Source organism: Lampetra planeri, chromosome 20, assembly GCF_965212315.1.
Source record: "Lampetra planeri chromosome 20, kcLamPlan1.2.h2, whole genome shotgun sequence".
Lineage (NCBI taxonomy): Eukaryota > Metazoa > Chordata > Hyperoartia > Petromyzontiformes > Petromyzontidae > Lampetra > Lampetra planeri.
This window is the reverse complement of record NC_136126.1, coordinates 993,983-1,017,611: the sequence shown is the minus strand read 5'-3', so window position 1 is coordinate 1,017,611 and position 23,629 is coordinate 993,983. Positions and strand designations below refer to the sequence as shown.

Here is a 23,629-nt window from a genome sequence, read left to right as displayed (position 1 = left end):
GGAGGAAAGTTGCGAGGGAGGAATGAGTTGACACGAGCTATGGGGGGGGGGGGGGGGATTGAATGAAACGAGGGAGGGAGGGCGGAAAGGAATGAGATGCTCCGGAGGATGAAGGAGAGAGATGATGTAGAGGTCGGGAGGGAGATGATGGAACGAAGGAGAGGAGGAGATGGCTGAGCAGCGTGTCGGGAGATGAGGCCGGGTGGCAGGGATGGAGGTGGGGGGGAGGGAGATGCTGGAGAAGGGCTGGGGAGGGAGGGAGGGGGAGTGAATCTGGCTACCGCACAGCTCCACCTCGCACTGGGTGGCGTGGTGACCACTCACCACGCGGCTCCCCTCGAGTACTCAGCAAGGCGCAGTCCAAACCGCGCGGAGTTGTTCATCGTTAATGGTTAAACTGGGCCGCGACAGCGCCCCCCCCCCCCCTTGACACCCCCCGTGACACCCCCCGGGTGAGACATCGAGTCCATGGGGGGCGGAACCAAGAGTCGAACCTCGACATAAAGCCTCCGCGACCCCGAGGAGACGGGGGAGTTCACGCGCACGTGCCCGCGCCTCCACACGTGCCCTGTCCGAACACGTGTAAGCACACCTGCACGCGCCGGCACACACACACGTGCACACACAGGTGTACGCTCACACACGCGTGCACGTGGTTGTTCACCCGAATACACAAACCAACGCACGCATCTGTGAACACACACCGTTACGCACTTACACACACACACCTGTGCACGCATGGGCGCTTACACCTGTGCACGTGCGCCTGTGTATATCCCTGTCTGCGTACCTTCACACTCACCTCTGTACATGCCTGTGCACACGTATAAACACACCTGCCCACCGATTTTCACACACATCGACGCAAGCGCCCACACACACCTGCACACTCGCATGCCCGCAAACCTACACCTAAACCTGTGTGCACATGTACGCGTCTGTCCATTCATCTGCACGCTCAGCTGCACACAAACTATTCTTCCCCATGTACACACAAACACACCACAGTACACTTACCTGTCCACTCATCCACACACACTCACCTGTCCACCCATCTGCACACACGCACACACATCTCCTGCTGCTCGTGAGTGCGGACACCTCCGTCACGACTCGGTTCCCATTCTCCCAAGGAACTTTCTCAACACCAGCCAACCCCTTGCTCCAGTAGGAGCCACTTCGCCTGGCACGGCCGCGACCCACACACACACACGCACACACACACGCGCACGCACACACACACACGCACGCACACACGCGCACGCACGCACACCACTGACGAGGTGATCTGTTGACAGGAGGAGGAACATCAGCAGGAGGAGGAAGTATGGAGCAAAGAGACGCAGACTCGCACGGGAAGATGGAGGCTGGGAAACCCCGTTATTATTATATGAAGACTGCGGTGGAGTTCCTCAAGGCCTACAAGAAGCTGCTCATCGTTGTGCTGGTGCCCTTGCTGGCGCTGCCGCTCCCCATCGCGCTGCCCTACTCGGTGAGAGTCGGTCCCTCGTGCTCATCCCCTCGACGCCTCCGCCACCCCCATCCATCATCCTCGCACCTCCGATGAACTCTTTTCTTTAAAACTCCTTTTTGTGCTTTAGTTTGTTGTCCTTCCCCCCCCACCGCGCGCCTACGATTAGCTACGTACGGTGCGAAAGAAGTTCAACGTGCTGTACATGCATACGTGTGGCAAGAAGTGGTGTGGAGATGTGTGTGTGTGCGTGGTGTTGGCCACCCACCCCTTCGTGTGCCGTCCCGGACTTCATTTGGTGTTCGCTAACAGCACTTGCCCCAACAGTCTGCCCATGCTATACGGGGGATCTTTGTCTTTGGTGTGTGGTGAGCGGTAGTGTAGTGGTTAGCCCTGCTGCACGATGAACTCCGCGACAACAAGTTCGATTCCCGCTCATGGCCAACACCAATGAGGATTATTTGAACCCACCATGGGTGGGCCTCCCCTAGGTCGACTCAGCCTCAAATGAGTATCTGGAGCGGTGTGTAAACATCACTGGGAAGACAAAGGCGGTCGGACGTGGTTGTTGGCCGCCCACCCCCTCGTGTACCGAGCCGGGTTTCAAAGGCGCTCGCTAACATCACTTGCGTCAAAAGTCTGTTAAGACTCTGCAGTGATCTGTCTTGTGCTCGTGTGCTCGTGTGCGTGAGGAGCGGTGGCGCGGTGGAGCGGTGGCGCGGTGGGTAGGGCACTGCGCTACAACACCGACGATTCCGAGTTCGATTCCCGCTCACGGCCAAAGAACAATGGGCGAATAATTGACGCGCATTGACCGCGGAGATGGCGCAAACGAAATGTGCTCGCGTGCAGGATCGAGACGGAGTGTGGCTTATATCTTCACGACGATGATGCCATTTATATTTGATGATGGTGGGGATGATGACGATGATTAATATTATTTTTAGTTGTATACATGATGATGGTGATGTTATTTACATTCCATGGTGTTGTGTAGGAGGCGCACTGCGGCTATGTGCTCATCATCACCGCCGTCTTCTGGATCACCGAGGCGCTCCCTCTGCCCGTCACGGGCTTCGTGCCGCTCTTCCTCTTCCCGCTGCTCGGGGTCGCCAAGTCCGGCGACGTGGCCATGCAGTACTTCAAGGACGCCACCTTCCTCTACCTGGGCGTCATGTTCATCGCGGCCGCGATCGAGTACTGGAACCTCCACCGTCGCATCGCTCTCCGCATGATCATGCTCGTGGGACTCAGGCCCATCTGGTGAGAGACGCACAGAGTGGCCCAGTCATCTGGCGATTGAATCACAGAGTGGCTCAATCATCTGGTGATTGAATGACAGAGTGGCCCAATCATCTGGTGATTGAATGACAGAGTGGCCCAATCATCTGGCGATTGAATCACAGAGTGGCTCAATCATCTGGTGATTGAATGACAGAGTGGCCCAATCATCTGGTAATTGAATGACAGAGTGGCCCAATCATCTGGTGATTGAATGACAGTGGCCCAATCATCTGGTGATTGAATCACAGAGTGGCTCAATAATCTAGCGATTGAATCACAGAGTGGCTCAATCATCTGGTGATTGAGGCACAGAGTGGCCCAATCATCTGGCGAGAGACGCGCAGTGTCTAACATATCAGAATCAGAACCAGAAGTGCATTTCCCGAGTAGAGCCCATTCAGCTAAGAAGTTATGTTTCAAGGGCGACTCCACTCTGCGTCCCCACGTGTAAATATCAACAACAACAACAACAACCTGCTGGAATCCACAACCTATCGGCTATTCAGATCAATGTTATCTAGCAGCATTCAAGCAAGCAAGCACGCAAACTGTGGCCCGGTTTCGACATTCTGGGTCTGAACGGTAGTCAGGTTTCTTAAACGAATACTGACGGGCGAGTTACCAGATATCATTGACATCTAAACATTGAGGCCCCATTTCTAACATATACAAACCAATTATCATTATGAGTTTTAAATAATACCAATAATACAAGCATAACTCCATTTTAATAAAATGATCAGTTATTTTAATAAGAATAATAGTTCAATTTATAACGCGCGCAAATTTGCGGACGTAATGGCCGCAACTCGGAGGCGCGGAGCCGAGCTCAGAGTCGCTCGAAAGCATGATTATAGAGGTGAGTTTTAAGTCTCTCTTGAAGGAGGCAATTGAGGTTATGCTGCGAATGTGCAGAGGGATATCGTTCCGGACTTTTGGGGCTGCCACCGAGAAGCGGCGCATAGCCGTGACCAACCTGCATCTTGGTATCAAGAGGAGGTCGTGAGTCGCGCTGCGCAGGCATTTGCCGTGTGCTGCGCTGCAAGTTGTCAATAATGAAGAAAGGTACGGCGGGCAGGTGGATATGATCGCATCGTGGTAGAGGCAGGCGATCTTGTATGTGACCCTACTGGCGATGGGTAGCCAGTTGAGAGCGCGGAGACAGGCTAGTGAGTCGAGACGGGGATGAGTGTGGGCAATGACGACGCGTGCCAGGTTGTTTTGTAGTCTTTGAAGTTTCTTTAGCCCACGGCCTGTATTCTTTCCGGAGTGGCAGAGAGAAAGAGAGATAAAGAGAGCTACAGCCCAACCTGCTCTCTCTCCCGACAATGCCAAGGTCACGCTGAGGGTGTCACGCGCATCTTGGAAGGTTGAGACACGCAGCTCGGCTGCAGAGGCGTTCACGTGAGAGTCCAAGGTGCTACTAAAGAAACAAATCAACTCTTCAATCGGCACCGTCATTCTGATTGCAGCTATCGTGCGCCCCTGCGTCCTTGACTCGAGTTCATAAGATTATTCGGGTGGAACTTCGTCGTAATGGCCAGGGGCGTGGATCAGACGGAGCGCTTGGCCAGGGGCTGGCCGCGTGCCGCGCATGGACAGCTGCCACTGAGGGTGCCCTTTCAAATGTGCTGAGATGATGAGGACGTCCGAGCGTAGAAGAGGTCGGCTCTGTAAAAAAAAAATCTTGACCATGAATCAAGCGAAAGGGGCAACACAAACGAGACGGACAAATAAATAGACGAGTGAGGCAATGTGCCAGTGCACATGAGACTATGGGGGGGGGGGCACTGACAAAGCGAGAGAGGAGGGAGGGAGGTCATTGAGAGGAGCTTGTAGGGAGACGAGGGAAGGAGGGAAATTATGGAGAGAGGAGGAGGGGATGCAGAAGAGGAGGTAGAAAGGGGAGGGAGTGGAGGGCGAGTGGAGGTGGCTACCCCACAGCTCGCACTGGGGAGGGGGGGGGGGTCTGGGGGAGCGGTAGACAGATGGACTCTGGCTGCTGCTGGCTGCTTCACCCGGCACGTGACGTATCAATCGCGTGACGTATCAATCAATCACGTGACGTATCAATCAATCACGCGCGCACGGCGCCCCTGCCGCGTGCATTTCTCCGTTCTCATTCATTGACGCGCGCGGCGAGGCGTGACCTCGGCCGCTGGTTGGCGGCTCAGGGAGGGCAGTGTCAGCGCCGCGTGAGCGATCAATGACCCCCGGTTATCGTTTTAACCTCCAGAATGTTTAATTCGTACAAACATCTCCTCTCCCTCCCTCCCTCTCTCTCAGGCTTATGCAATCAGTGTCGAGACGACGCCACTCTGATAGCAGTCTCAGCAGCTGGCAGTGCATCGCCCTGTGTTTCACAGACGAGACGTTCGGCTCTTTTGCCAATCCACTGATGGATAAGGGCCTCCCTGCGCCGTGCGGGTTGTGGGAGGGGGGGGGCGTTATTTGACCATACTTCACCACGCTGGTCAATACAAGTTTGTGAAGTATGTCAGAGGGCAAGTACTGGTGACGAGTTAGCGGTCGGGCTAGTGGCTGGCTGGGCTAGTGGCTGGCTGGGCTAGTGGCTGGCTGGGCTAGTGGCTGGCTGGGCTAGTGGCTGGCTGGGCTAGTGGCTGGCTGGGCTAGTGGCTGGCTGGGCTAGTGGCTGGCTGGGCTAGTGGCTGGCTGGGCTAGTGGCTGGCTGGGCTAGTGGCTGGCTGGGCTAGTGGCTGGCTGGGCTAGTGGCTGGCTGGGCTAGTGGCTGGCTGGGCTAGTGGCTGGCTGGGCTAGTGGCTGGTTGGCGATTTAGTTGGGGTTCGGGTCAGTTGGATGCTTAGTACTGCTGACGAGATGGCTATCGTTGGTTATGGTAAATTGGATGGATAGCAACGGTATGTGGTTGTCTAGAGTTAGGGTTGCATGGTAAGGCTAGTACGAGTAGGTTGTTTGGCTAGGATCAGTGATAGGGCTCGCGTATTATTGACTGGTTGGTTAGTGTCAGGGTCAGTGGTAAGTAATAATAATACAAGTTTATACAGCATCATTTATTCTAATTGCATCCCTTAACGCAGTACATTATTTATATATGAAAAACAAATCCTATATACAGCTACTACTAAGCAAAAGAAAAGCTTACTATCAAGCAAACTTAGAAATGAATAAACAAATAAAGAAATGTCACCAAGACAAAAAGCACAAACAACACGCGCTGGGTAGGCCGAGCACGTGACGGGCTCCTGTGACCCACCGGCCAAATACGATCGCCCCTCCACCTCCTCCTCCACTTCCACCTCCTCATCCACCTTCTCCACCTCTTCCTCCACCTCCTCCTCCTTCTCTACCCCCTTCTCCACCTCCTCTACCCACTCCTCCACCTCCTCCACATCCTCTTCCACATCCTCCTCCCCCACCTCCTCCCCTTCTTCCTCTACCTGCTCCTCCACCTCCTCCTCCTCCACCACCTCTTCCTCCTCCACCTCTTCGACACTGCACCTGATCCCTCGTCCCCATGCCGGGTTTGTTCTCCGCTCCCGCCGTGACTCGCGGCGCCGAGGCCACCACGGCCGAGCCGCGCGGCCGCCGCTCTCCAGGGTACTGAACCTGGCCCCGGGGTCTCGCACCGGCACCGCTCACAGCGACGGCGACGCTCAGCCCGGAGTCGCCCCGACGCTTTCGACCTGCGGCGGTGTTCGTCATTGCAAGGCCCGCGGGCCACTGGCGGCCCCTGGTGGCCTCCAGTGCGGCCCCTGAACGTGCGGCCCCAGACAATACACAACGCGTGAACACCCCCCACCACCATCATCACCGTGCTGCTGTAAAACCCCCGATGTTTTCAAATGTGTGGCGGCCCTCACACTGACGATGGCTTATCGGCGAAAGTGGCCCGCCTCTGAACATTAATGAAGAACACTCACCTACATCATCATCATCATATAATGGTGCCATTTATTGACGCAGGGGGGGTGGGGGTGGCAGATGTGGTGCAGCGACATTCGTCCGGCCGCGGAGGCAAACAACGAGTGGCGAAGTGATATCAGTCAGTGCGTAAAACGCGAAAGCATCAGCAAGAGGGAGAGACAAAGGTGGCCGGGTGCCGGTCACTCACCACGTGGATATGACCCCGTTGGCTTTTCAAAGCCACCCGAACCACGCCCAGCAGGGAGCGGCCGTGGGCAGGCCACGTCGCGGCCAGACGGGACGGTGAGCCGTGGCCAAGAGTAGTAACGGAGTGGCAGCCAAGGAGTGGAACGCGTCCGAGCGGCCGTCCACCGTGTGTATGTTGAACTTCTTTCGCATCGGACGTAGCCAACCGTGCTTATCGGAGATTAGGAGGCGACGGAGAGGTGGAATCATTTGGCGTGCAGGTGGCTGATGAACTCTGGCTACCCCCCCCCACCCCCCTCGCTCGGCGTGTGATCCCAGGCTGATGCTGGGGTTCATGGGGACCTCGGCTTTCCTCTCCATGTGGATCAACAACAGCTCGACCACGGCGATGATGATTCCCATTGTGGAGGCGGTGCTCACCACGCTCTTGGGCGCCAAGGAGAGCGTCGCCAAGGGGTGCGGGGACGGCGCCACGCACGGTGAGGAGGAGGAGGCGGCGGCGACCCTCGGGCGGGCTGGCACCAGCGGGTGCCGCGGTGGTGGCGAGATCTTCACGACTTGTGTGCGTGCGTGTGCGTGTTGAACTTCTTTCGCACCGTACGTAGCCAAGCGTGCTTATTTGGAAGCGCGGTGGAAGGACAAACAACTAAAACGTGGAAAGCAGTTTTATAGAAATTATTTTCAATCTCGATTATTTAACCGCGCGTAGTTCCCAGTGGCTTACTCATATCAGAAGGAAGAGCGTTCCAGACGGCCGCAGAAGATGCGGTGACCGCCTTTGTACGGCGGCGAGCCACACGCCGCCGCTGCATGGGTTGGTGGTACATTGCACAACCACATCGCTTGGTGGGTTCGGTCCCGACCCTGATGACGCCTGTTGTATATTTGGGGTTTGCGTGCTGTCTCTCTCTCTCTTTCCCCGTGGTCGAGCTGATTTTTCTCCGAGTCCCTCCGGTTTTCCCCTCCATATTTAGTCAACATCACGTGTTTAGAGTACAGTATTTGGCTCCTGCTATAAATGCCCACGTGATGATGATCAGCCACTTCGTTGAGCGATCATTTGTGGCCGGGTCACGTCTGAAAAAGTGGGCCTTACCTGGTAAAATAAAATAAATAGTAGAATCGCAGTCGTAGTAATAGTTATAGTTAGGCCGATTACCTATCCCGGCACGGCCCCGTAGTGGTGGTGGTGGTTATGGCCACGCTGCTGCACGTGGCTGCTGCACGTGATACAGCGACGTGGAAGCAGCAGCGAGGGGGTGGTGGATCATCGCACAGGAAAGTGGACTCCATCTGTGTGGAATGACAGGGCTTGGGTTATATATATATTTTTTTACCAAGTGCGAGACTCACTTAGAACAGTTTTGGTTGATCATCATCGTCATCATCGTCGTCATCATCGTCGTCGTGAGCCAAGTTGCTTCCGTCTTGGTGATGTCCGTGATGTCATTTGTTCCAGAACCAAGCGGCGACGACAAGAAGGACGCGGAGCCCTTGCCCGCAAAGGAAGACGTCGCTACGCAGGGGTGAGGAGATCTCAGCGCGGATGCCCTGCACTTGCCTCGGCATTCGCTTCCCACGCCCTGCAATGCCCACGCTCGCGCAGGGAACGCGTGCAGCCCTCGTGTCAATCCGCGGCTGGATGGACGAGGGCCGCTTGGTGAAGTGTGGCCACCCCCGCCACGAGCCGCACAGTGCCGGGAGGTGCTCATCCAGCAGCGGGCGGCATGACGTGTTCGCAGTTGTGGTGATGGTGGTGCGCGCAGGTTCGCGCGCTGTCTTATGGAACTCGACGGCCCGAGTTCGATTCCCCTCTACGATGATTAAATAAACCAGTCCTGGGCCTTCCCTAGGTCAGCTCAGCCTCAAATGAGTACCTGGTGCGGTGTGTAAACATCGCCACTCGGGAGACAAAGGCGGCCGGGCGTGGTGCCGGCCACTCACCCACTCGTGTGCCGTCCCGGCCTTCATCGGTGCCGCTCGCTAACTGCTCTTGCCCCAACAGTCTGTTCATCACCAGCATGAGAGATGATGGCAGTGGTGGTGTTGAATTAGATAAAGGCGCAGTCCTGCAATTCCCTGCTCACGCAGAAGAGGCCTCCACTCAAAGGAGCTCTGGACAGCCCCTTTTAGATGGTATTTGGCCTACTCTTCTACACCTGTGAGAGGTATTAGAAGAGGTGGGGGTACCCACACTGTACCCCACCATACGCAGCTTGTGGTGGGCACAAATAAGCCGCTGCTGGGTGGACAGAGGCAGTGGGGGAGACAGGATCACCATCACCACCACCATCATCATCATCATCACCATCACCACCATCACCATCACCACCACCATCATCATCACCACCATCATCATCACCATCACCACCATCATCATCATCACCATCACCACCATCATCATCATCACCACCATCATCATCATCACCATCATCATCATCACCACCATCATCACCACCACCATCACCATCACCACCATCATCATCATCATCAACACCATCATCATCATCACCATCATCATCATCACCATCATCATCATCACCATCATCATCACACCATCATCAACACCATCATCATCATCATCATCACCATCATCAACACCATCATCATCATCACCATCATCAACACCATCATCATCACACCATCATCAACACCATCATCATCATCATCACACCATCATCAACACCATCATCATCATCATCATCACCACCATCATCAACACCATCATCACCACCACCATCACCACCATCATCATCACCATCACCATCACCACCACCATCATCATCACCACCATCATCATCAACACCATCATCACCACCATCATCATCACCACCATCACCACCATCATCACCACCACCATCACCACCATCATCACCACCATCACCACCATCATCACCACCACCATCACCACCATCATCACCACCATCATCATCACCACCATCATCATCATCATCACCATCATCAACACCATCATCATCACCACCATCACCACCATCATCACCACCACCATCACCACCATCATCATCACCATCATCACCATCACCACCACCATCATCATCACCACCATCATCATCAACACCATCATCACCACCATCACTAGCATCATCACCATCATCACCACCATCACCACCATCATCATCACACCATCATCAACACCATCATCATCATCATCACCATCATCATCATCATCATCACCATCATCACCACCATCATCACCATCACCACCATCACCACCATCATCACCACCACCATCACCACCATCATCACCATCATCACCACCACCATCACCACCATCACCACCATCACCACCATCATCACCACCACCATCACCACCATCACCACCATCATCACCACCACCATCACCACCACCACCACCATCACCACCATCATCACCATCACCACCACCACCATCACCACCACCACCACCATCATCATCACCACCATCATCACCATCACCACCATCACCACCACCAACATCACCACCATCATCACCACCATCATCATCACCACCATCATCATCATCACCATCATCACCACCATCACCACCATCATCATCACCATCACTACCATCATCACCACCATCACCACCATCATCATCACCACCATCATCAACACCATCATCACCACCATCACTACCATCATCACCATCATCACCACCATCACCACCATCATCACCACCATCATCAACACCATCATCACCACCATCACTACCATCATCACCATCATCACCACCATCACCACCATCATCATCACCACCATCATCATCATCACCATCATCACCACACCATCATCACCACCATCACCACCATCACCACCATCATCATCACCACCACCACCATCACCACCACCATCCTGATTGTAGGTTTATTTAAATGATTCTACTGAACACATCAGTTCACACGAGATATGAAACTGGAATCTGGCCTGCGTGTCTTAACGACTCCGTTTAAAGGTGCGCTCCTAACTTTGGCTGTACGAACGGATCGATCAAAGTTCAGCGATAAAATCCAGTGGAACGGGATTCCACGCACGGAGGTAGGGCTAGGCTGGTGCTCATCTCTATCGCCGGCCCTGAGATAGTCGTGGAAATTCCACGTTTTTATGACAGAACCGGGACCAGTAAAAAAACACACTTGTGGCTTCTCATCCTATCCCACCAATTAGCTCAACGTAGTGGTTGGTAGTGGTGGTGGTAGTGATGGTGTTAGTGGTGATGGGTGTTGATGATCTTGACGATGGCAGTGATGGCCGTGTTTATGATGATGATGTTGACGACTCAGGACTATCTGCGCCTTTACGATCCGCGGAAAAGCACAGCACATGTTTGTGCAAGATGGCTCTATCTGAAGGTTGTTTATCGCGATTATTATCGTGCACTTGAGACCCTATCTGCATTCTATTCTGCCGAACCAACAAACAAGTGCAGCGCCCTGGTCGTATCTGCCACGACTCCCCGACCGAGTGCGTGAGGTTGTCTGGCTCAACTCGGAACTCTCTTCGCCGGACTTCGCACCGCAAACTGCCCACCCCCCCCCCCCGCCCCGTTACATAAGCGAGATGCCGTCTCCGCACTCTCGTACTACACGCACGACGCCCGATGTCAAATCCGCTGCTGGACGAGGGTTATTTGGCCATACTTCACCACACCGGCCATTGTGGATTAGTGACGGTGGGGTGGGGAGTTGAGAATGAAGTTCGCTGCACTGGCCTCTGCTGCCCAGGATGCTCACTACATCTGCACTTTCCGAATGGTGGTGGCGGTGGTGATGGCGGTGGTGTCGGTGGTGGTGGTGTCGGTGGTGGTGTCGGTAGTGATGTCGGTGGTGGTGTCGATGGTGGTGGGGAGCGGTAGTGTAGTGGTCAGCGCGCTGCGCTACGAACCCGGCGACCCGAGTTCGATTGCCGCTCACAAGTGACGATTATCTGAACCGGTAATGGGCCTCCCCTAGGTTGACTCAGCCTCAAATGAGTACCTGTTTCGGTGTGTAAACATCGCCACTGGGGAGACAAAGGCGGTCGGGCATGGTGCTGGCCACCCACCCCCTTATGTACCGTTCCAGCCTTCATAGGTGCTCGCTAACACCACTTGTCCCTACAGTCTGTTACAGGCTACACAGGGGATCTTCATCTTCGTCGGTGGTGGTGATGGCGGTGGTGGTGATGGTGACGGTGGTGATGGCGGTGGTGGTGATGGCGGTGGTGATGGTGGTGGTTTTGACTGAGTGAGGCTCTCCTGGGTGCCATCAATAACCGGTCCGTCCCCTGCAACCCCCGCAGCGACTTCAACGTCTACGAAGTCTCCACCAGCGACGTCGACGACGACGACGCTGACGGAGGCGCCGCCGGCGGCGTCGTCGTGGTGGACAAAGACCTCGAGGCGGACACGAACGCCGCCTCCAAGGAGAGTCGGAGGGACGACCTCATGGCCCGCGGCCTGTCGCTGAGCATCGCGTACGCGGCCAACATCGGCGGCGTGGCCACGCTCACGGGGACCTCCACCAACCTGGTGTTCGTGGAGCAGATGGAGCAGTGCGTGGCGCGCGCACACACACAGCACACAGACGAAGATCGCCCGGGTTCGCCTTGAACTCGCTGTTGGGGTCGAGTGCTGTTAGCGAGCAGCAACAATGGAGGTCGACACCGGGGGGCACACGAGGGGGTGGCTGGGTGGCCGGTAGCGCGCGCGGCCCTCGTTGACTCACAAGTGGCGGTGTTTTTACGCATGGCTCGAGGTCGACTCATTTGAGGCTGATACTGCGTTGGAATTTGAGGCTGAGTCGACCTAGGGGAGGCCCAGGACCGGTACAGATAACCATCGCTGGTGTTGACCGTGAGCGAGGAATCCAACTCGGGTCCGTCAGATTTGTAGCGCAGCGTGCCAACCACTGCACCACCGCTCCCCCACTCGCACGCAGCCACTCGTGCACACACACGTGGTGTGGCCGAATGGTAGCGCGAGTTAGAGGTTGGCGGTACGAGCCCGGCGGTCGCCCTGGTTAATACTGCGGGGTCTCGACCAAAACACTCCGCGTCGTCCGCCTCACGACGGGCGGTCAATATCCCCGTGGCAACGTCACCATCCATGGTCCAAATGTTCCCCATGTTTTGTTTTAGTCCCCAACCGATCACTCGGTCGCAATAATCTCACGGAGCCGCGCGTCTCTCTCCCCCCCTCCCGCCTCCAGGAAATACCCCGACTGCAACTGCATCAACTTCGGGTCGTGGATGGCGTTCGCGCTCCCCTGCGCCATCATCTTCGTCTTCATCGCGTGGTTCTGGATCGCGTGGATGTTCGTGGGTTTCCAGTGAGTGGCCCCCTCCCCAACCCTCAACCTTCCTACGCGACCTGCAAGCCGATGATTCGAAATCGACGGGGTCATTTGGGCATCATTCGCTCTCAAAATACTCACCACCCCCCTCCGCCGCGACAAATCGGTCCATGGCCTCCTGCAGTCCTCGTCACGCCGCATGAGCAGCTCCCAACCCGCCCCTCTCGACCTCTTCCTGGACGCCGCCGCCGCCGCTGTTGCTGAGCGAGATGTGGCCACGGCGAGAGCTCCTCTCGCCTTGCCGCCCCTCGCCCTCAGTGAACGAGCCTCGCATCGCGGCCTCGGCTTCACCCCCCCCCCCCACCCCCCGCTTCCCTTTCCCCGGCCCGTTTTACATGAATTCCTTGATTTTGAGATTCCCAGCGCGACCACGCGAACCCCGCGCGCGCGAGCCCACGCGTTGAGCTGCTGCTGCGCTTCCTGCTGCCAGCGGCACTCGAGTCGTTGATGAGTGCGTCTGACAGGCGGCATGTGCAACGTTTTCATTTATATGCTGTAAATTCACCAAGGATCCTCCGTGGGTTATTCTGTGGTTAACGGCGGGGATGCTTCTAACCCGCGACAACAAACTCCATCGACCAATCATTGACGATCATTGACGATCATTATCCATCACTATCTCCGTGCCCCCCCCCCCCACACACAGGGATCTGTTTTCATGCAAGAAGAAGAGGACGTCGAACGAGAAGAGGGCAGAGAAGCTCATCCGCCGCGAGTACAAGAAGCTTGGCAACACCAGGTGAGGTCCCGGCACGGTGCGCCCGTGAGGGTGGCCAGCACCACGCCTCCCTGTCTCCCTCTGTCTCCCTCTGTCTCCCACTGTCTCCCTCTGTCTCCCTGTGTCTCCCTCTGTCTCCCACTGTCTCCCTCTGTCTCCCACTGTCTCCCTCTGTCTCCCTGTGTATCCCTCTGTCTCCCACTGTCTCCATCTGTCTCCCACTGTCTCCCTCTGTCTCCCTGTGTCTCCCACTGTCTCCCTCGGTCTCCCTCTGTCTCCCACTGTCTCCCTCTGTCTCCCTCTGTCTCCCTCTGTCTCCCTGTGTCTCCCTCTGTCTCCCACTGTCTCCCTCTGTCTCCCACTGTCTCCCTCTGTCTCCCACTGTCTCCCACTGTCTCCCTCTGTCTCCCTCTGTCTCCCTCTGTCTCCCTGTGTCTCCCTCTGTCTCCCACTGTCTCCCTCTGTCTCCCACTGTCTCCCTCTGTCTCCCTGTGTCTCCCACTGTCTCCCACTGTCTCCCTCTGTCTCCCTGTGTCTCCCTCTGTCTCCCTGTGTCTCCCACTGTCTCCCTCTGTCTCCCTCTGTCTCCCACTGTCTCCCTGTGTCTCCCTCTGTCTCCCACTGTCTCCCTCTGTCTCCCACTGTCTCCCTCTGTCTCCCACTGTCTCCCACTGTCTCCCTCTGTCTCCCTCTGTCTCCCTGTGTCTCCCTCTGTCTCCCACTGTCTCCCTCTGTCTCCCACTGTCTCCCTCTGTCTCCCTGTGTCTCCCACTGTCTCCCACTGTCTCCCTCTGTCTCCCTGTGTCTCCCACTGTCTCCCTCTGTCTCCCACTGTCTCCCTCTGTCTCCCTGTGTCTCCCTCTGTCTCCCACTGTCTCCCTCTGTCTCCCACTGTCTCCCTCTGTCTCCCTGTGTCTCCCTCTGTCTCCCACTGTCTCCATCTGTCTCCCACTGTCTCCCTCTGTCTCCCTGTGTCTCCCACTGTCTCCCTCTGTCTCCCTCTGTCTCCCACTGTCTCCCTCTGTCTCCCTCTGTCTCCCTCTGTCTCCCTGTGTCTCCCTCTGTCTCCCACTGTCTCCCTCTGTCTCCCACTGTCTCCCTCTGTCTCCCACTGTCTCCCACTGTCTCCCTCTGTCTCCCTCTGTCTCCCTCTGTCTCCCTGTGTCTCCCTCTGTCTCCCACTGTCTCCCTCTGTCTCCCTGTGTCTCCCACTGTCTCCCTCTGTCTCCCACTGTCTCCCTCTGTCTCCCTGTGTCTCCCTCTGTCTCCCACTGTCTCCCTCTGTCTCCCACTGTCTCCCTCTGTCTCCCTGTGTCTCCCTCTGTCTCCCACTGTCTCCATCTGTCTCCCACTGTCTCCCTCTGTCTCCCTGTGTCTCCCACTGTCTCCCTCTGCCTCCCTCTGTCTCCCACTGTCTCCCTCTGTCTCCCTCTGTCTCCCTCTGTCTCCCTGTGTCTCCCTCTGTCTCCCACTGTCTCCCTCTGTCTCCCACTGTCTCCCTCTGTCTCCCACTGTCTCCCACTGTCTCCCTCTGTCTCCCTCTGTCTCCCTCTGTCTCCCTGTGTCTCCCTCTGTCTCCCACTGTCTCCCTCTGTCTCCCACTGTCTCCCTCTGTCTCCCTGTGTCTCCCACTGTCTCCCACTGTCTCCCTCTGTCTCCCTGTGTCTCCCTCTGTCTCCCTGTGTCTCCCACTGTCTCCCACTGTCTCCCTCTGTCTCCCACTGTCTCCCTCTGTCTCCCTGTGTCTCCCACTGTCTCCCTCTGTCTCCCTGTGTCTCCCTCTGTCTCCCTGTGTCTCCCACTGTCTCCCACTGTCTCCCACTGTCTCCCTCTGTCTCCCACTGTCTCCCTCTGTCTCCCTGTGTCTCCCTCTGTCTCCCACTGTCTCCCTCTGTCTCCCACTGTCTCCCTCTGTCTCCCTGTGTCTCCCTCTGTCTCCCACTGTCTCCCTCTGTCTCCCACTGTCTCCCTCTGTCTCCCTGTGTCTCCCACTGTCTCCCTCTGTCTCCCTCTGTCTCCCACTGTCTCCCTCTGTCTCCCTCTGTCTCCCTCTGTCTCCCTGTGTCTCCCTCTGTCTCCCACTGTCTCCCTCTGTCTCCCACTGTCTCCCTCTGTCTCCCACTGTCTCCCACTGTCTCCCTCTGTCTCCCTCTGTCTCCCTCTGTCTCCCTGTGTCTCCCTCTGTCTCCCACTGTCTCCCTCTGTCTCCCACTGTCTCCCTCTGTCTCCCTGTGTCTCCCACTGTCTCCCACTGTCTCCCTCTGTCTCCCTGTGTCTCCCTCTGTCTCCCTGTGTCTCCCACTGTCTCCCACTGTCTCCCTCTGTCTCCCACTGTCTCCCTCTGTCTCCCTGTGTCTCCCACTGTCTCCCACTGTCTCCCTCTGTCTCCCTGTGTCTCCCTCTGTCTCCCTGTGTCTCCCACTGTCTCCCACTGTCTCCCACTGTCTCCCACTGTCTCCCTCTGTCTCCCACTGTCTCCCTCTGTCTCCCTGTGTCTCCCTCTGTCTCCCACTGTCTCCCTCTGTCTCCCACTGTCTCCCTCTGTCTCCCTGTGTCTCCCACTGTCTCCCACTGTCTCCCTCTGTCTCCCTGTGTCTCCCTCTGTCTCCCTGTGTCTCCCACTGTCTCCCACTGTCTCCCTCTGTCTCCCTCTGTCTCCCACTGTCTCCCTGTCTCCCTCTGTCTCCCTCTGTCTCCCTGTGTCTCCCACTGTCTCCCTGTCTCCCACTGTCTCCCTCTGTCTCCCTGTGTCTCCCACTGTCTCCCACTGTCTCCCTCTGTCTCCTTGTGTCTCCCTCTGTCTCCCTGTGTCTCCCACTGTCTCCCACTGTCTCCCTCTGTCTCCCTGTGTCTCCCTCTGTCTCCCTGTGTCTCCCACTGTCTCCCACTGTCTCCCTCTGTCTCCCTCTGTCCCGCTCTGTCTCCCACTGTCTCCCTGTCTCCCTCTGTCTCCCCGAGCGTCGATGCTTTACACGCTACGCCAGGTGCTCGTGGTCAAGGCCGAGTTCACCTAAATCGTCTCCGGTGTTGGTGTGCCGCGAGCGGGGAATCGAACTCGGGCCGCCGGGGGTGCCGTGGTCCACACGGCCACGCCGCTGAGCACGAGCTTCCCCCACGCCTCTCACCCACAGTGGGGGGGGGGGGGGGCACGTGCCACGTGCTTCAGCTGGCCGGGTTCGATTCCCAGGCGCCTCTGTGTGGAGTCTGTGTAGGTTCTACTACGGTTCCGTATGGGTGTCCTCCGGGTTCTGCCGTTTCCTCTCCGTAACTAAGAACACGCGCACAACGTATTGGTCAATCCACATCCCAATGTTGAACATTACCTGCATAATCACTCTAAACTATTAAACCAGGTAAGGCCCACTCAGTTATATCGTTCTTTTTCAGAAGCGACCTGGCCACGAATGATAGCCCAACAAAGTTGCTTATCATGCTGACACGTGTCACTAAATGTGGAGGGAAAACCCACGACCACGGCGAGAACAAGCAAACTCCAAATTCACAGCAGCAGGCGTCAGTGTCGGCATGGAACCCACGACCTCCTGCATAGCAGGCGTCAGTGTCGGCATCACGACCTCCTGCACAGCAGGCGAGGTAGTTAACATCTCGCCACTGTGTGGCCACTCAATTGGAATCACACAGCAACAACAGCAGTGGCGACAGCGCTCCCCGACTGCGATCACTTGGCAGGACCCTCGTGAAAACAAGAGTCACGAGACTCAGTGAGGCTCTCCTGGGTAACACCACCACAATAAATAAATGCATGAAATGATTCATGAAAAAATACATGGATTAATACATTTCTAACCCCCCCACCCCTATCGAGCTCGTCCGGGTCGGTTCGCCGCGTCACGTGACCTGTGCCTCCCACACCCTCACCCCGGCGCGAACCCTGGCGCAGCTACCCCGAGGCGTGCGTCCTCTTCGTCTTCGTGCTCATGGCTCTGCTGTGGCTCACCAAGGACCCCGGATTCATGCCCGGCTGGGCCACCATCTTCGGGCACTAGTGAGGCCCGCACGCACGCACGCCCAGCAGCAGCAGCACCCAGCAGCAGCAGCACCCACAATCATGCAGAGCGCCCAGTAACATCTACAACGCATCATTGGGATGCAGCGCCCTGCAATGCCTAATCATGCTCCAATACACTTGCAGCATCCTGTAATACCCTGTCATACCCAGAAGCCTGCAGTACCTATCACACTGCAGCACTCTGCAGCACCTTGCAGTAGCCAGCATTAGCCAGCACCCCGCATCCTGTAATACCCTGTCATACCCAGAAGCCTGCAGTAGCTATCACACTGCAGCACCCTGCAGTAGCCAGCAGTAGCCTGCACCCCACGCCGAGCGGCCGGCGTCACTCCGTGTGCCCCGCGCTCTCTCCGCAGCAAGTCGTTCGTGTCGGACACCACGGTGGCCGTGACCGTGGGCTTCCTGCTCTTCGTGTGGCCGTCCCACACCCCTTCCTGCATCCAGCACTACTTCCCCGGTGAGAGCGGCGGCGGTGGCCTCATCAACAGCGGCAGAAGCAGCAGCACCGTGAACACTGTCGTCATCACCGTCACCTGATATTATCAGCAGCATCGTCATCTACAATCACAAGTAGCACCATCATTATATTTTTTTCTATCATCATTATCTCACTATTACCACCACCATCATCGGTAATAGCACCATCGATATCTGAAATAATCATCACGATCATCATCATCATCATCACGATCATCATCATCATCATCATCGACACAATCACCAGGGCCACCCAGAGCTTCTTGGAAGCCCGGGGCAGGATGCCACCTGCGGGCCCCGTCACTCAGAAGCACGATGGAGCTGGCCCCGCCCTGAGGCCCCCTTCTGTGTGAGGCCTGGGACAGATTTCCCCTTGTACCCCCCCCCACCCCACCCTCTGACCTCCCCCGTGCCGCCCCCCGCAGGCCCCCCGATTGATCCCGACAAGCCCCCCGTGATTCACCCCGTCACGCTCATGGACTGGAAGACGTTCAACCGCGGAATGTCGTGGGGGGTCTGCTTCCTCATCGGGGGGGGCTTCGCCCTCGCAGAGGGGGCCGAGGTAAGTGCCCTGCACGGGACACGGGGCGCGGGACACCCTGCACCGGACACAGCACACGGAGCACCCTGCCCAGGGAATGAGACACTGGGTTCTAGATTTGAAATATTTCGTGACTGCAAGGATTCACACTCTTAGTTCTTTCGGTAAAGTCACGTAGGTAAAAAAATGAAATTAAAATTAATAAAAAATAAAATAATAAAATCACGACGTTTCGGAAGCAACACAAGTCTCCGTCATCAGGTGGGAGACTTGTGTTGCCTCCGAAACGTCGTGATTTTATTATTTCATTTTTATTAATTTTAATTTCATTTTTTTACCTACGTGACTTTACCGAAAGAACTAAGAGTATGAGACACTGGGTATGGGACACCCTGCACGGGACACGAGACAAGGGACGCCCTGCCATGGCACCCTGCACGACCCCCCCTGTGCCGCAGGTGTCTGGGCTGTCCACGTGGATGGCGGCCCAGCTGGAGCCGCTCAAGGTGCTACCCGGCTGGGCCATCTCCATCATCTGCTCCATGTTGATCTGCGCCTTCACGCAGTGCGCCAGCAACCTGGCCACGGTCACGCTCTTCCTGCCCATCCTCTCCTCCCTGGTGAGACGGGGGAGGGGGGGCACAGTGGGGGGGGGGGGGGGGGTCACGTGGGAATCCTCGCAACGCCGCTGGAGCTGGCTCGGAGAAGTAGGGGGCATATCGGCATAAGGCACTACCACTACAGTTCAATGGAGGTACACACCTCCGTTATTAAATGCAATATCAGCACGAGCAGCCGTTGTTGTGGAGAGATTTAAATGACCAAGTAGATGCGCAGATGATACGTAATGCTTTATACCTCCGTGTCTCTGCGTAAAAAAATATATAGAAGTAGATTTTAAATACGCGATCCATCGGCCGCGCGGCCTTCTGGGAGTGCATCAATTCAGCAGCGTTGATTCAGTGCGAGCAAGACTGCGGACGGGTTTCGACATGCATTGTCTCATCAGCACGGCCAGGCTCGCTTGGATCAATGCTGGTGAAACTGGCAGGTGTCAGAGGCAAGGAGTCTCCCGCGAAGACGTGGGTCCGATAGTTCGACGCAAAATAACTTAACGCATATCACTTACATTCGCTGTATCCGTTAGGTAGAGGTATGACCTCCAATTATCACGGTTGGCTACGTACGGTGCGAAAGAAGTTCAACGTACGTACCTCGTATTAAGGAAATGAGGGGGCTTATTCCCAGCACGGTTCGCTATAACGAGGGGGGGGGGGTCGTGCTAGCACGGTTCGCTATAACGAGGGGGGGGGGGGTCGTGCTAGCACGGTTCGCTATAACGAGGGGGGGGTCGTGCTAGCACGGTTCGCTATAACGAGGGGGGGGGGTCGTGCTAGCACGGTTCGCTATAACGAGGGGGGGGGGGTCGTGCTAGCACGGTTCGCTATAACGAGGAGGGGTCGTGCTAGCACGGTTCGCTATAACGAGGGGGGGGGGGTCGTGCTAGCACGGTTCGCTATAACGAGGGGGGGGGGGGGTCGTGCTAGCACGGTTCGCTATAACGAGGGGGGGGGGTCGTGCTAGCACGGTTCGCTATAACGAGGGGGGGGGGTCGTGCTAGCACGGTTCGCTATAACGAGGGGGGGGGGGTCGTGCTAGCACGGTTCGCTATAACGAGGGGGGGGGGGTCGTGCTAGCACGGTTCGCTATAACGAGGGGGGGGTCGTGCTAGCACGGTTCGCTATAACGAGGGGGGGGGTCGTGCTAGCACGGTTCGCTATAACGAGGGGGGGGGGGGGTCGTGCGAGCACGGTTCGCTATAACGAGGTGATTCCCGTTGAACCCCGGGCTTCGTTTCTCACCGCAGGCGGAGGCGATCTCCGTGAACCCCATTTACCTGATGCTCCCCGCCACCATGTGCGCCACCTTCGCCTTCGTGCTGCCCGTCGCCACCCCTCCCAACGCCATCGTCTTCTCGTACGGACGCATCAAGGTCATGGACATGGTGGGTGCGCGGAGCTGAGCATCCTCACCGTCGCTATGGCATTCCCATCATCATCATCATCACTATGATGTAGATCATCAACATGACTCATCATCATCGTGCTGTGTGCCATCGTCATCTGGATCTTTTTAATTCTCTGCACCACCGCCATCATTATCATCCTCTACATCATTAACATCATCGTCATCATCCCATACCCAAGTGCTTTTCCTTCGCCTAGGTGAAGTGTGGCGTCGTGCTGAGATCTCTAGTCGTGGTTATCATCACCACCATAAATCATCATGATCATCCGATGCAACATCACCACCATCACCTCAATCCCATGTGCATCTCTACGTAGCTCAAGTGTTACATGGTGCTGAACCACCTGCTCATCGTCATCACCCCCAACCACGCTGAGCCCACGTGCTTCTCGTCCACGCAGGTCAAGTCTGGCGTGGTGCTCAGCTTCCTTGGCGTCGGTCTCGTGGCGATGGCCATGAACACGTGGGGTGTTCCCCTTTTCGACGTCCTCAACTACCCCGATTGGGCACCCAACCGCACGCAGCCCTCCCCGTCGCTCACCACGATCATCCCGACCTCGCTGTTCCATCTCTGAGCCCCGGCCTAGAGCCAAGCGGGTCGAGGGGGGGCTGGAGGAGGAGGTGGAGGGGTTGACACTCTGCACACTTGGTCTCCTCTTCCCCCAAGAAGAGGAGGAGTCGTAGCAGGAGGAGTACACTTTCTTACTGAGCCCCCTCCTACTCCAGCTTGAACACGCACTTCTTTAAACTGCTTGCTGTTTAGTTTGTTGTCCTTCTACCGCACCACCGTCTAACACGGTTGGCTGTGTACGGTGCGAAATAAGTTCAACATAGGTACGTACAAGCAGAGGTGGAGGAGGAGGAGCAGGAGGAGGACACTTCCTTACTGAGCCTCTTCCACTCTCTCGGTGGACACTATTATGGCTTCATGTCGAACCAGTCAGTGGCACAACAAATACAGTTCAGTACCCAGCACACCACATCGAGTAGACATCTCCCTACGGCTGCGGCTGCTTGCCACACGCGTATTCCGGGTCTCCCAGCAATCTGGACAATAGTCCGTGAAAAATTAAACCCTGGTCACGAACCATGACGCCTCGAACTGGCAATCACAGACTGCAGATGATTGAGCAGCTTTGGATAACTGGGCGATTGTTTTCCCCCAGGTTGTGCAAATACATCCTGATGAAGGGCAACTTAAAATCGCATGGAAATCATTAGCAATGCCACATGATTGGGAAATTCTAGGCAACTTGCCAGCTTTCAAGGCCTAGGCAACTCCAGATGGTGACTAGGCAGCTTCAGATGATGGGGAATCTACAGGTGACTGGACAGTTACAGGCAACTGAGCAACCCCAGAGAATAACGAAGCAACTCTTTGGACGATTTATCAACTCGAGTTGACTGGGCCGGGCAAAGGTGCCCGACCAGAAAACTGTAAAACTCTCGTTGACTGGGCAACTCTCGATGGCTGGGCAGACATGTTGGGCAACTCCAAATTTTCCACCAGGCAAATCATTTCCCAGAATACCTGGTCTGTTAGAGTCCGGGCGCTCACCATACCACATTTAGTTTTTCACTCAGTGAGATGCTATTTTTTATATCACCGTCAAGATACGAACAAATGTACTCGAAGGCAGTGCGCCTTCCTGTGTCCGGTAACGACCTCGAAGTGGACATCACAGAACTACTTCTGAGATGTCTTCATTCGCCTCTCGACCGCACCGGGTGGCGATGCGCTGCCTCGCACGCCCTGCCAGGGCGCGTGCCATCCACATCCCAACCAAACGTTTGCGTTTCATTCAGACCTCGAGATCAGAACCCGACTCAAGCGAATAACCAAATTAACACCGTGGGCTTGTTACTGCGCAATCATTTGTGACCGAGCTGAGCCTGTCACCTCGCTAGACTTGTTGACCCCCCAGTATTACTCACGCGAGGCCCAAATCTCCATTCGAATCCAGGCTCTCGGCGGCGTCGTCTCTGGGGTCTCTGGCCCGGCCATTGTGAACCCACTTCAAGAGGGACGCGCCAACCCAGGGCTTGAACCCAGCCAGCTTCACCAAGTTCCACTTCATGGAAGGGGGGGGGGGGATGCAGATATATTGTACTCACCTTTAACGTTAACACTGCATTAAGTTGTTATATATTACTTTGTGGCGAGCTTATTTCTTGACAAAATTATTTCACTGCTGAAATTGACTCCAAGACCGCTTCCACGTTATGTATATACAGAACATTATCTATATACTATTATATATACTATTGTCTAAACAATCTCTAACGTTGTCGTAAAGTGGCCCTCTCAAGGGGGCGAAGGCTGCCACATCGCTGGTGCAATGGTCCCCACACTGGACTCGCAACCCAGAGGTCACCGGTTCGATTCCTTCTCGGCGCATCCAGCCCAGCGATGTGCGCGTCGGTACGCCAGTCAGTAGAGCGGCCGGAGTGTGGGTGGGGTAGAGTGTGGTGGGGTAGAGTGGTGGGGTAGAGTGTGGGTGGGGTAGAGTGTGGTGGGGTAGAGTGGTGGGGTAGAGTGGTGGGGTAGAGTGTGGGTGGGGTAGAGTGTGGGTGGGGTAGAGTGTGGTGGAGTAGAGTGTGGTGGAGTAGAGTGTGGTGGAGTAGTGTGGTGGGGTAGAGTGGTGGGGTAGAGTGTGGG

The 23,629-nt window shown here is 56.1% G+C and overlaps 1 protein-coding gene across 1 annotated transcript; it reads left to right on the top strand.

The window, feature by feature from the left end:
• The first annotated feature begins 373 nt into the window (after window positions 1-373).
• LOC144724242 (solute carrier family 13 member 1-like) lies at window positions 374-21,717 on the top strand. The gene is made up of 14 exons (XM_078603213.1): window positions 374-582; window positions 1,299-1,492; window positions 2,469-2,734; window positions 7,166-7,326; window positions 8,307-8,373; window positions 12,125-12,376; window positions 13,033-13,152; window positions 13,823-13,915; window positions 17,796-17,900; window positions 18,281-18,381; window positions 18,827-18,963; window positions 19,401-19,562; window positions 20,810-20,947; window positions 21,372-21,717. Exons 2-14 carry the CDS (start codon window positions 1,328-1,330, stop codon window positions 21,543-21,545), a joined length of 1,941 nt encoding a protein of 646 aa, XP_078459339.1. The 5' UTR covers window positions 374-582; window positions 1,299-1,327; the 3' UTR covers window positions 21,546-21,717.
• Window positions 21,718-23,629: the final 1,912 nt, after the last annotated feature.